Raw genomic sequence first — 14,065 nt, forward strand, 5'->3', positions numbered from 1 at the left:
CTTGTTTTAATAAACTTGGGGAAAGTCGCCGAGGATTTCAATATTATTTTCACTCAATGGTGATATGAATATATGCAGGCCTACATCAGATTCAAAAAGTCTAATATAAAGATTCAGTTTTGAATGTCGGATTTTATATTTTGTATATTTTACTTTTTGGTTGACAGAATTATTGGTCCAGTCATTCATTGATGGTGAAAGTGTTATGTTATTAACATGGAATGGTGACGATGAAACTCTGAAAAACAAAGAAAATTATGTTTTCTTTTTTTCTTTTATTCTTTTCCAATTATATTATTTTTTGGGAAATTTAGTAATAAACTGGAACTATTGAATCGACAATGTATGTCGAAAAGGGTTCTTGTTTGGTAAATATTTAGTATTTACATATCCAGTAACATTTTTAATGTTTGGTTAAATATTTGGCTTTTTGTTTAATTTTAAGGTTAATATTTAGGTTAAATTTTGATCCTTTAAATCGATGGTTTATCTCAAAGTTTTCAATCTATAGCAACTTTGATAAAACCATATTTTGCCAAGAAATGACAAATACAAATGACAAATCTGTATTTGTCAAGAATGACAAATTTGCAAAAAATGACCTAGGTATTTGTCATTTGTATTAGTTTTAAACAGTTTGTGGTAATGAACTGTAAGGATTGCCTCAGGCCAATAGTACGCAAACTTGAAAAATGGAATTATGCTTATTTTAAGCATGGACATGTTAATAGTAATTGTCCGGGATCAATTTTCAGCAGTATTGTATTGTCCAGCGGATATTTCCGTGGGGAGGGGGATTTTTCCGCCAAATTGTCTGTCATTTTATCTTCTCGTCTTTTTCTTCTCTTCTACAAAGTTATCCTCTCTATTTCAATGCGGAACAGAATTATATTCGTTTTGCCGGGCAGAATTATATTCGAGGACCAAAAGGAAAATAACTATTTTTTGTTTGTTTCAAACTGATGAGACATCTCTTTGTATTTGCCTTATTATTTTTGTTATTTCAATGATAATATTTGGTTCTTTGGCAGATGTTCCTTCATGATGCATTATTCGCATAGGCCCGAGGCCAAAGCCGATAAGTAAAGAGTAGAGTGCAGTTTTTTAATTGATTTTTTTAACTAATCTGGCTTCTTTTTGGCCAAAAAGTATGGGAAAGTGATAGGTGACAAATTTCAGGGCTGGCTCTTAGAAAATAATTAACTAACGCCCTCTACCAATTCTCAGAAAATATGTAAATTCAAGAAAGCATTTCATACCTGTCTCTTAGTTAAGCTATTGTAAATTAGATTTTAATCTATATTCCCCTTCATCTCCATTGATACTTATAACCCATAGTATTCTTAATTTCCGTTATTTCTCGGAATCTTTCCGGAACTTCATCAGAAGTATCAATCATCTTCATCTGATCAAATAGCATACTAGGGTGCGGAAGATCAAACAATGCTCTGCCACTGCTGATTCAAGAGTTTTTGTTTTTTAATTATATTTTAAAGAACAATCTGTTGTATTTTTATGTTGACATAATCCATTTCTGAAATTTTGGCAGTTCTTCCCACATAAAATTTTCCACAAGAACAAGGTATTTTGTATACCCTGCTTCTTACACTTTTTGGATTAGTATCTTTTCCGCTATTCAGTAAAGCACTATAGCTAGCTGGGTTTTATTGATAGACATATTGCTCTATAATAAGTCTAAAATAGTGAGTAGACTAGGATTCATAACTTAGAAAGCTCTTAAATACGAACTTTAGTGGAAACCATGCAGCATTTGTGACGCGTCTATTGGCTATGTTTCGTTTTTAGCATCCCTAAGCAATCTTTTGCTATCTCTCAGCAAGCTCCGTACTTATGTATTCTTTTCTTACTTGTAGATTTTGCTACCTTATTTCCGGCTGTGAATGTAGCTAAAAGCAATCTTTCCGTATTAACGTTTACTCAAAAGACCATACATGATATGTCCAGTTGGAGTGAAGATACTGAAGAGGAAAGAGAAAAACTAACAGAATATGTAAGTCATACACCTTATTTTAGACGTAAATATAAAAAAGGCTCCACATTATGTTGAAGATGTGATGAAAGTGCATATGTGAAAGTCCGCTGTTTTATGTCAGTTGTCTGCAGGGAATTAGGACAGGAAATAATTTTTTTTTCAATAAGTCATCAGAAATTTTTGTTTGTTTGATTAAAAAAAAGGAAAAGAAAACTTAAAATAGATGCAGAAGTAAAGAAAATACTGTATACAGAAAATGACGTCAAAGATTTTGTACCTTGAATTATATTCGAGGGCCAAAAAGAAAATAAGTATTTTTTGTTTGTTTCAAACTGATGCGGCATCTTGTTTTAGTTTTGCATTACTATTTTTGAAATCCCAATGATAATATTTGGTCCTTTGGCAGATGTTCCCTTCCCGAAGCTTCTGCAGTTCCTAGGTTGGGATTAAAGGATCATAGTTAAGGCTACCATTCTCACGGCTGTGGTGTGATTGTAGCTAATGAGGCTCTAAAATCCGTCCCTAGACAGCAGTGGAAACCCGTCAGCGCACCTCAAAGTGACGAAGTGGTGTAAACACCATTTAGCTCCACGCCGAGCGAGATGGTGGCAAACGCGCTCCGGGTGACTCGAAAGATTGGGGTCCTTGTGGTGAAATAGATCCCCATGAAACATCTATGGATTTCATACCTTGTAAAAATTTGAATATTTTTTGTCGCGAGCAGGCGACTCGACTTCAAGTATGGCGCCGAAGTTGAAAAATAAGCGAGCCATAACTATAGATAAACCCTGTAACACTATTAGGCAAACTAAATTAAAACTAAACATCGACTGCTAGAATGTGCAATCTGCCAAAAATGAAACTACTGAAGTCCTCCTCGCGCACGAAAGAAAAAGATACATAACCGATGTACTCTGCCTTTCTGAAACAAGAATATATGACTTTAGCTCCACGCGGAGCGAGATGGTGGCAAAAGTGCTCCAGGTGACCCGCAAGATTGAGGTCCTTGAGGTGAAATAGACCCCCATGAAACATTTTTGGACCTCAGATCTCGTAAAAATTTGAATATGGGTACGGCGTCCCCGGTATGCGACGTGGCCCCCATATGGGCGCGGGTGTAGGGAAGTAACCTAGTCCATCATGCTACGGCGTTCCCGGCAGGCGACGCGACTTCGAGTATGGTGCTGAAGTTGAAAAAAAGCGAGCCATAACTATAGATATACCTTGTACCACTATTCGGCAAACTAAATTAAAACTAAACATCGACTGCTGGTATGTGCGATCTACCAAAGATGAAACTACTGAAGTCCTCCTCGCGCATGAAACGGAAAGACATAAAATCGATATACTCTGCCTGTCAAAATGTGGCTTTAGTGCAAAAGTTGTTTCTGCCCCTGATTCACTCCAACAGTTCTGTCTCTTCTATTCAGGAGTAGAGAACAACTTAGGACTCCACGGTGCAGGATTTCTACTAAGCCAAAGAGCCAGAAATGATCTTTTAGAATGGGAACCAATTTTCCCCCGCCTAGCCAAGATTAGATCCAAGGGTAGCCAAGCTAGCAAATCTGTACTGTCAGCCTATACTCCTACGCGTGATGCACTAGACGAAACGAAAAACGATTTTTACACAGAACTACAGACCGTGACTTCAGCTATAGCCACACGAGACTACCTAATTGTAGCTGGAGACTTCAATGCAAGAGTGGTACCTAAGGACCAAACCACTAGCAAAGTGCTTGGTAACTTTGGATTAGGTCAACGTTGCGAAAATGGCGAAAGGCTAGTCAATTATGTCCTAATGAACCAATTGACTGTTTCCAATACTGTTGCCAAGCCACCTAATAACTTGGTACTCCAGTGATGGTGTTACAAAAGCTCAAATTGACTATGAACTCATCCGACAGCGGTGGAGAAGTTCTGTTCTAGATTCACGTTCTATTAAGGGAGCAGATAGTGGATCGAAATCTGGGTCAGATCATAGACTGATCATCACAAAAATTCTCTTTCGTCTTGCAGTACGTAGAAAGAATAAAACAAAACCTCGCATTGATAGCAGTAAACTCAAGGATGAAACTGTCAAATATGCCCTCAGCTTAGAACTGATTAACCCCTTTGATGTGCTAGATTGGAATTCATTAAGCCTTGAGGATAAATGAGGATTGTTCGAGACAAATATGTCAGCGACAGCTGGTAAGTTTTTAGGGAACACAAAGCGAAACGACAACATTGGGTCTCTACCAAAACGTTTTTCTTAGTTGAGCAAAGGAAGAATATGATCGGCCCCGTAGAAGCAATCAACGACCTTCGTAAGCAGCTTTCACTATTTAACTTAAAAGAAAACCCCTAATACAACACAATGGTGCCCAAATTGGAAAAAATCTGCCCTTGACCGACTTGGATTACGCTGATGATGTCGAACCCCTCTCTGACCCTAAACATGCTCGAAAAATGCTGGATGATATTATCGAACGGTCAAATCTCATTGGACTTAAAGTATGCGCAGAGAAACCTAAATTCATTATCATGAATCATCCGACCCAAATATCTGTCAGTGTAAACTTAAATCAGCTAAAAAGGGTTGAGTGCTTTACCTACATAGGCTCAATACTTTGCACTGATGGCTCTTCAGACTTAGACATCCAGCAAAGTAATACATAAGACGCAGTTTACTTTCGTGTCCCTTCGAAAATCCCTTTGGAACCGCCGATAAATCTCTATTCAGACTAAATGTCGAATCTATACGGACATGGTTCGAACCATCTTACTCTATGGATGCGAAACTTGGTCCTTGAAGCTTCAACACGAGAGAGCACTAGCTGCCTTCGAACATGGATTCTTACGCCAAATACTTAGAATTCGCCGGCAAGATTGTACATCTAACTCCAATATGCGGCAACTCTGCAATATTAAAAGAGACATGTCTACCACCCTAAAAAAGTGCCGTTTAGAGTGGCTGAATAACGTCCTGCGGAGACCACCAGAATCCATGCCCTGTCGAATCTTTCTAGTTGAGCCCTACGACTCGTGGAAGAGGCATCAAGGAGGGCATAAGAATAACTGCTGGACCCTGATCAAGTCTGACCTGGATCTCATTGGTAGCTTTAAGAAATTTGGACATAGAGGGTCGGCCCAGTGGCTTCTGTTTGCAGAGCAATGGGCAGCAGTACGTGAAACCTGCTCCAAAGAGGTCACAAGAATCCTGGATGCTGGGTGAGGCAGAAACGCCTGTATCCCGCCACAAGCACAAGTAATTAAGTTCCTTCATGATGCAGAATTGCAGGGGCTCAAGACCAAAGCAGAAAAGCAAAGGATGGAGCACAGATTTAATTTACCGTATTATTTTTATGTGATCCAAATGACAAGATTAGATGTTTTGCAGGCTTTCTAAAAGATGTAGTAGACGCCCTTAATGCTTGCGACAGAAACTTCTTTTCCAAGCTCCCCCGTACTGGTCTAAGATTTTCAATATGCTCCTTATTTCCACCAGCGCGGCTGAAACCATCTTTCATACCCCTAAGCCGATTGAAAAAAAAAATTACCTTTCCTTCGAATATATCTAATAAATAGATTTATTACCACCTTAGGTTTATCCAACCCCCACTCTCGCAGTGAAAAGCTCTTCGAGACTTACAATTTAAGTGTTATCCAGAATATTCATAGACAGTTAGGAATTGAATGATTTTTTGATGGTTATAAGACTGAAACCAATCAACTCAATAAACTTCCAACTCTAAATCTTGCACGGGTATATTGCACGACTTTCTATTGTGAAATAAAATCTTTGAACTCTACATGTAAATCTAAACTTATTCATATCTAAAGCTGAATTTAATCCCACGTAAAACGGATGAAATTTCCCTTTGCAATATTTTCAAGAACCAGCAAACCACCAACTCCCTGCATAGTGCTTTACAGTATTATTCTATTCACCATGATGAGAAGTCCTATGGATTGTTTTACAAACACTATGAATTTGGACAAATATTCTGTTTGTAACCTTTACGTGTTTCTAGTTGGTTGCTATTAGTTTAAATACGCCATTTAGTTGAACCCTTCAGCCAGCATCCAAACTTGTAACATAAACTGTTCAACAAAATTAGCTGTAGTACCACCATGTCGTCTTTGGCTACTTATGGTGGTATTTTTTTTCAGTCCGAACCGTTTGGACTAAAGCCGAAGTAGAGGGCGGATTGGCTGCCTGAATTCAAGTGAAGAAATATTGTGGGCTATTGAAAAGATTAAAGTTAAAGGTTTCAAGCCAAAACCAGTTCTCCGTAAACCGTAAGCGTCAGGCTGTAGATTGTGATGGAATGTTTCAACTGCTTTTGTTTTATTTATATATATTTACCGGGACAGGTTGTAGTCCTGTGTCCCAACCTTCTGGAAGCAGAAAACGAACTCTGAAGCTTACATTCTCAAGGAAAGCATCAATCCACTTTGCTACCATGTGGTGTTTGAAGGTCAAAGAATTTTATAATAACACGGGGGGAAAAATCATATGGAGGACAGACTTATATTGGAAATGTTCCATTGTGATGGCGTTATTCAGACGGCGGTGAAATCGCAAAAATGCAATAGAATTTGTTTATCTATTAAAGAAAAAAACTGAAGTGGAAATCCAGACAAAATGAAAATCAGCAAACTGAGGTTGAAGGAGATCCACTTTATAATCAAGCTGCATGTATCAAAATATGCTTGAATGCGTGTAAAGCACTAAGGAGGTAGATAGGTCAGAAGTACTTACGGAGAAAAGATCAATCAACTTTAAGTCTCCACAAGTCCTATAACTTGGATCAGAAAGAACTGCAAATATTAACTTTTTAGACATCTGTAATAGATTGAATCCTTTTACAGAGCCATGCTAGAGACTACATACTAGCTGAGCTCGGAACTAAAGGTATACTTGACAGTTGTAAACAGCTTACTGTCAAGGGTAGGTTTACACGGGAACAGGTCAGACTATTCTAAATAAATATATCAAAGTTAGGTGTTTTCAATGCCACGGGTATAGTACTGTACTTCAAAAGGAAAACAAAGTTCAGTGTATCTTATGCCCCATCGTTCATCGTTCCCCATCGTTCTATTTCGCCTATTGTAACGGGCTTCTAAGCCCTGGGCATAATACTTTAAGTAGAGAGACAGAAGCTGTAAATTCAAAAGCAAGTAGTAAACGCGCAAGACAGCGTCTTGAAATAGTAGTAGCGCGTGAAATAAAAAATAAAAAAAATATTGTAAGCTGGCTAGTTATCAAAGAGAACTAGAGATGATACTGCTCTGCGACAATGGGGGTGGGTTCTGAGATCAAGCTACTATGTACCAGGGCTACCAATGTCCCAGATTTTCTGTAGGACTACTCAAAGTTTCCTTAAGTAGCGGTCTTAGATTCACAGATTTTTACCATTGAGCAGTGAAAAGTCACAGGTTTCAAAGGTGAAAGTGGGCGTAAATCTACTAGAAATTGAGTTTGTCTGAGTTGCATTCTACAGAGTCTGTTTTTTTTTTTTTTTTTTGCAAACTTGAGACTTAGCTGCAAGGAACTTTTAAATAATCTCTGTGATATTTCATATTAGTGGATAATCAACAATTATGCATCTGTCGAAGGTTTTTCGTTTAGAAACATGTGGCCTTAGCGCAGAATTTTTCTTAACTGCTAGCGGAGCAGTTAAAAATAGATGGCTCCAAAGGTTTTTCTTGTGTGTGATAAATAACCTCTTAAAGGATTTGTCTCAAGAAAAGAGCAAAATTTTATTACATGAAAGAATGGAGTATGGGAGCTTTCAAATTACAATGATAACTTTTGACTTTATTGGGATTGACCTCCGTATACTTATCTTTAATCACTGTATGTTGTACGTGTCATTTTCCACTGTTAAACAACAAAGTACGTTGAAAGTTTTTCTACCACCTTAAAAAAGAACGTCGGACGTATAATGTTGTGTTGATTGAAGCATTGTATACTCCCTGCGAAATATTTATCAATTGATATTATAGATTTGTCCATCTATCTATCTACGTCTATCTTTCATTAAGCGGGCAATATATATATATATATATATATATATATATATATATATATATATATATATATATATATATATATATATATATATATATATATATATATATATATATATATATATATATATATAATATATATATATATATATATATATATATATATATATATATATATATATATATATATATATATATATATATATATATATATATCTGGCAAACTGAGATTTTTTGGCGTGTAAAAAACAAACTAGATAGGTCACGAGTTGGTGAAACTCGTTTAGGGCCATAATTCTATAAAACACTTCATAGGAATGGCGACATATTCATATGCATTTAAAGAGCAAAAATACATGATAATATTGCAATGACATAATATAGTTATATAAAAGTCTGCAAACAGGTTATAATCCATAAGTGACAAGTTAATTTCCGAAGATTTGATAAATATATATTGTATAATTCAAAAGCGTTTTCAGATTAAAGACAAATGTAAAGAAAATTTTGAACTTTCAAAACTTATGTTAAGTAGGCTTTACAAAATGATTAAATAAAAAAAACTAGTTTTTGAGCGACATTAAAACTTAAAATGAACGGAAATTACTTCGTAGCCTATATGAAAGGGCTGCTTCCTCATCAACACCCGCTTTGATTCTTTCTCTTAATTCTACTTTTTAAAACAGTAAAAAACTTTAGCGTAAAGAGCGGGGCGTTGATGAGGAAGCAGTCCTTTCATATACGAAGTAATATCTGTTCGTTTTAAGTTTTTAATGTCGCTCCTTACTTCCCGTTAAAAAAACTTGTTTTTTTTATATTTATTTTCTGACCGTTTTTGAGTCAATGCATGTTTTGATTTTGGCTCTCCGCAGATGAATAATAAAACGAAATTTGCATATTTTCTTTCGGCTAAATGGCTTTCTCATAATTTTGATCGAATAATTTTGAGAAAAAAAGAGCGGGGGAGGAAGCCTAGTTGCCCTCCGATTTTTTGGTTACTTGGTTAATTAAAAAGGCAACTAGAACTTTTAATTTTTTACGAGTCTTTTTATTAGTAAAAGATATACGTAACTTATAAATTAGCTTACGTAAAGAACTTTTGTATTCTCATGTTTTTATTACATATATGAGGGGGTTCGCCCCCTCGTCAGTACCTCGATCTTTACACTAAAGCTTAAATTTTGTCCCAATTCATTAAGAATGACCCCTGAATCACAAAAGCCGTAGAATAAATAGTTGAAATTACTCAAAATACTTTAGCGTATAGAGCGAGGTATTAGGAGGAGGTGAGCCCCTCATATGGGTAATAATTTCGTTTTATATTAAGTTTTAATGCTGCTCCTTACTTCCCGCTGAAAAAAACTTTTTCATATTTATTTTTTCATTGTTTTTTTTTTAATAATGCTAGTAAATCCTGCGCTCCCTTTATGGAAATTTTCTTCCCCCATGACATGCCTCGATGGAACGTTCCCCCACCATATCCTCCTCTTCGCAACCCTTCCCCCAACCAAAAAATCCTCCTGATAACGCCTGTACACTTCCCAATAAACATTACTATATGTATAAGTGCTATATTACTATAAGCTCTGGTCAAAGTTTGTAACTTGTTGCCCCTCCCACGGGGACTGTGAGGGAGTAAGTCTTCCCCAAAGACATATTTATAAGGTTTTTTGACTACGCTGAATAAAATGGCTATCTCAGAATTTTGATGCGTTGACTTTGGAAAAATAATTAGCGTGGGAGGGGGCCTAGATGCCCTCCAATTTTTTGTCACTAAAAAGGGCACTAGAACTTTTGATTTCCGTTAGAATGAGCCCTCTCGCAACATTCTAGGACAACTGGGTCAATACGATCACCCCTGGGAAAAAAAAAACAAACAAACAAATAAACACGTATCCTTTCTGACAAAAAATACAAAATTCCACATTTTTGTAGATAGGAGCTTGAAACCTCTACAGTAGGGTTCTCTGATACGCTGAATGTGATGGTTTGATTTTTGTTAATATTCTATGACTTTTAGGGGGTTTTCCCCCTATTTTCTAAAATAACGCAAATTTTCTTAGGCTCGTAACTCTTGATGGGTAAGACTAAACTTTATGAAACTTATATATTTAAAATCAGCATTAAAATCTATTTTTTAGAGTTTTGGTTACTATTGAGCCGGGTCGCTCCTTACTGCAGTTAGTTACCACGAACTGTTTGAAATAAATAGATGATGCTGAAGGGCGTAACGAAAGGTGCATGATAGAAAATAATTAAATGGATTTCGAATATAAATATTAATTTTAAAGATTTACTTGTTTTGCTTAGTGACTGAAGTTGAATGTTTACTTCAATTTTCAAGGACTATATTTCTAGTTTTTTTTTTTATAGTTTGTTGAGACGGCCAAAGAAATATGTCGGCGAATTCGCAGCCAGGGTCACTGGGCGGATTTTGTTGATCCAACTTCTGGTCGTCCATATTTGGGAGATTATACGCCAGCCACCTTCTTTGAAACAGATTGTCGGTACAGACAGTTTGGATTCACGATTGAGGACTTAGGTTGTTGTAAAGTCTTACGTCATCACAAATGGGGAACACACTGTTTTGTTGGTAATTCTTTTTTTGTTATTCTTTCTTTGTCTTGAAGGACTTCCTATGAGGTAGTGGAGATAAGGATTGAACGTGTTGACTCCAACTCTGAAGGTGGAGACTGCTTTTGAAGCAAACAAAAGAAAATGTAAATTAAATACAATTAGATTAAACAAGAGCACTTATAAATTCAGATTCTACATCAAAAGCTGCTGATTTATCTGTTAAAACTTCACATCACTGTCGTCATGCTAATATAGACAATTATTTGTCTATTATTCATAAAATTATATGCAGTGGTGTATATTAGCACTATGGCTATTAAAGAGGAGAGCCAGTAGATCTTTTGGTAATCTATGTCCAAATCTTGAATTTTTCTTCAGTTTTTAAGTGAATATATTAATTAGTTTTTAATCTCTTCATTCCAAGGAATTTTCTTGGACTAAGCCACTAATGTATGTACTGGAGGTTATAGCTCACTTCTCATGGCAGATATTTTCATTTTAACTTCTAAGATTCTATTCATATGCTCACTGGGACAAAAAGGAGAGAGATGTAGTCATCGTGATTGCCTATACGAATTTTCCGGGGGGGGGGAGGGTAATTGTTACAAGGACCTATATTTTTGGCAAGATTAAAATAGTACTACTTCCTATTTTCCTATATTTGCCGATTTTTTATGTCTTCCTGTTTCTGAGGGGAGGGTGCTTCCCTCATGACTCAATCTGCCGTTGTTCATTTGGGAAATCCCCTACAAAAAGATTTGCATGAAGAACGGTTTAAAAACCTTTGAAAGGATTTTTTTAAGACCCCTCCACCTGAAAAATATTTGAGGGAGTGCACTTTCTAGGGATGATAATCACTTGATGCATGGTTTTACAGATATTAAACTTTAATGTAAAAAAGGGAGTTGAAGAATGGTGTTGTAGCCACCCTCACGTTTATTTGAGATAAGAATCAAACAGTTATTGGTATCAAACTGTCAGCAAAGAGCGACCCTTGAAGCCCAAACTCTTTAAACGATGTTATGATTGTAATTTATGCAACAACAAAATCTCTTTTCTACTTTTCTATTCTCGAAAATAAAAATTATGTAATTTTAGAATAAAAGGGTCTATTCGAATGAAAATATATAGATCTACCACCCATTTTTTTTAACAAAAGAGATCATGCCACGGGGAAGAACTGAATTTGTATATTTGGACCAGTAAGGCATCCATTTTGGACCAAATAGGGCCAAAATGTTACCAACCAAAAATTCTGACAACAATTGATTCCTATATTTACTATATATACTATATATACATATATAGAAAAAACTATATTGTATATACTATATATACATACGAATTAACTAAGTCACAAATTTATCAATCGATTTCTTTTCTTATAAAAATCCTGCACAATTCCCGACACTTTCACTGGATTTTTGGTTAGCAGCATTTGTGATGCTGCTTCTAAATTTAAGAAATTTACAAAAAAAATTGTGATTTTAGAAAAAGGGAATAGACTCCCCCACAAAGGGGTGGGATCTTGGTGAAATTTATCCATTGAAATAAAACATATGTGAGACCCCTTATTCTCAGAGGCCCATACTGGTGTGAGGTATTCCCTTAGTCCCTAAACATGCTTGTAGTGCATTAAAATTTAACATTTATCATGGGTAGTTTATCCGATAAAACAAAAGTCTATTGAATACTTTATAGTTTCAAAAAGTCGATTAGGTTGTTGGCAAACGGAATCATTTCTGGAACCTTCTATAAAATGTGTTTCAAATGAATAGAATGAGTTTTCAGATGGTGGTAAATTTAAGTCTGGTCTCTCTTTATTAGCAAGAATGTATAGGACGTGGGATTTAGTATGGGTGCTAAGAGGGCAAAAGTATCTGTCTGATTGCAGACATCTTAGTTTGTTTTAAAATTATTTCTAAAAGCTAATACAATAAATAAGCTCTTTTTCTCTGAAGAATTGGTCTGCAAACATTAAACTTCAATGTAAAGCTTGGGTTTTGAGTGGGCATTAGAGCATTTAAGGCAATTCTGGGCATGATATTCAAATCAAATGAAAATAAAGAAAAGGGACGGAAATGATTATATACGCTAAAATTTGACATTTTGGCCACAATGCTGCTGTAAACAGCAGGGTAATGGGTTGGAAAAGCCTATTGATGGGGATTAGCTTTAAACAATGCAATTTTCAGCTTATGTTTTTGTGGCACTTGGTATTAACCAAATGACATATAGCGATCGCAAATTCTGTCGGTCTGTCTGTCCTGATTCTGCTACTTTAGGCACTTCAAGGTAAGCTAGGACGATGAAATTTGGCAGGCGTATCAGGAACCAGACCAGATTAAATTAGAAATTGTTGTTTCCCCTATTCGACCATCTTGGGGGGGCGGAGTGGGGGGACGGTTAAATCGGAAAAACTAGAAAAAAGAAGTCATTTCTAACTTACGAACGGGTGATCGGATCTTAATGAAATTTGACATTTCGAAGGATATTGTGTCTCAGAGCTCTTATTTTAAATCCTGGCCGTATCCGGTGACATTAGGGGGAGCTTAAATTCTTGGGAAACGCTTAGAACCGAGGGATCGGGGTGAGACTTGGTGGGAAAAATAATCACAAGTCCTAGATACGTGATTGACATAACCGGTACGGATCCGCTCTCTGTGGGGGAGTTGGAGGGAGGGTTAATTCTGAAAAATTAGAAAAAATGAGGTATTTTTAACTTACGAAGGAGTAATCAGATCTTAATGGAATTTGATGTTTGAAGTAAATCTTGTCTCAGAGCTCTTATTTTATATCCCGAATGGATCTGGTAACATTGGGGAGAGTTGGGGGGGGACCAAACATTTTGGAAAACGCTTAAAGTGGAGGGATCGGGATGAAACTTGGTGGGGAAAATAAGCACAAGTCCTAGATACGTGATTGACATAACCAGAATGGATCTGTTCTCTTTGGGGTATTTGGGGGGGGGGGGGGGAGGATTAATTCTAAAACAAAAAAATGAGGTATTTTTAACTTACGAAGAAATGATCGGATCTTTATGCAATTTAATATTTAGAAAGACCTCGTAACTCAGACCTCTTATTTTAAATCTCGACCGGATCCAGTATCATTGGGGGGGGGGGAGGCGGAAATTTTGGAAAACGCTGAAAGCGGAGAGATCAGGATGAAATTTAGTGGGAAGAATAAGCACAAGTCTAAGATAAGTGACTGACATAACCGGACCGTATCCACTCTCTTTGGTTGAGTTGGGGGGGGGGAGTATTTCGGAAAAACTAGAGAAAGTGAGGCATTTGTAACTTACCAAACGGTGATCAGATCTTAATGAAATTTTATATTTAGAAGGATCTTGTGTTTTAGAACTCTCATTTTAAATCCGACCAGATCCAGTGACATTGGCGGGAGTTGGAGGGAGGAAACTGGAAACCTTGGAAACTGACAATCCTGGAAAACGCTTAGAGTGGAGAGACCAGATGAAAC

General features: G+C 36.4%; 1 protein-coding gene across 2 annotated transcripts in view; it reads left to right on the top strand.

Annotated features, from left to right (window-relative positions):
- LOC136030364 (cobalamin trafficking protein CblD-like) overlaps positions 1 to 14,065 on the top strand; it is a 57,810-nt gene that overhangs the window by 42,699 nt on the left and 1,046 nt on the right. For both annotated transcript variants that reach the window (XM_065709287.1, XM_065709286.1), the window contains exons 5-6: positions 1,875 to 2,011; positions 10,382 to 10,601. In XM_065709287.1, the coding sequence (XP_065565359.1) occupies positions 1,875 to 2,011; positions 10,382 to 10,601 (357 nt within the window). The remainder of the gene's footprint in view (positions 1 to 1,874; positions 2,012 to 10,381; positions 10,602 to 14,065) is intronic.

This window comes from Artemia franciscana, chromosome 8 (genome assembly GCF_032884065.1).
Source record: "Artemia franciscana chromosome 8, ASM3288406v1, whole genome shotgun sequence".
NCBI classification, from domain to species: domain Eukaryota; kingdom Metazoa; phylum Arthropoda; class Branchiopoda; order Anostraca; family Artemiidae; genus Artemia; species Artemia franciscana.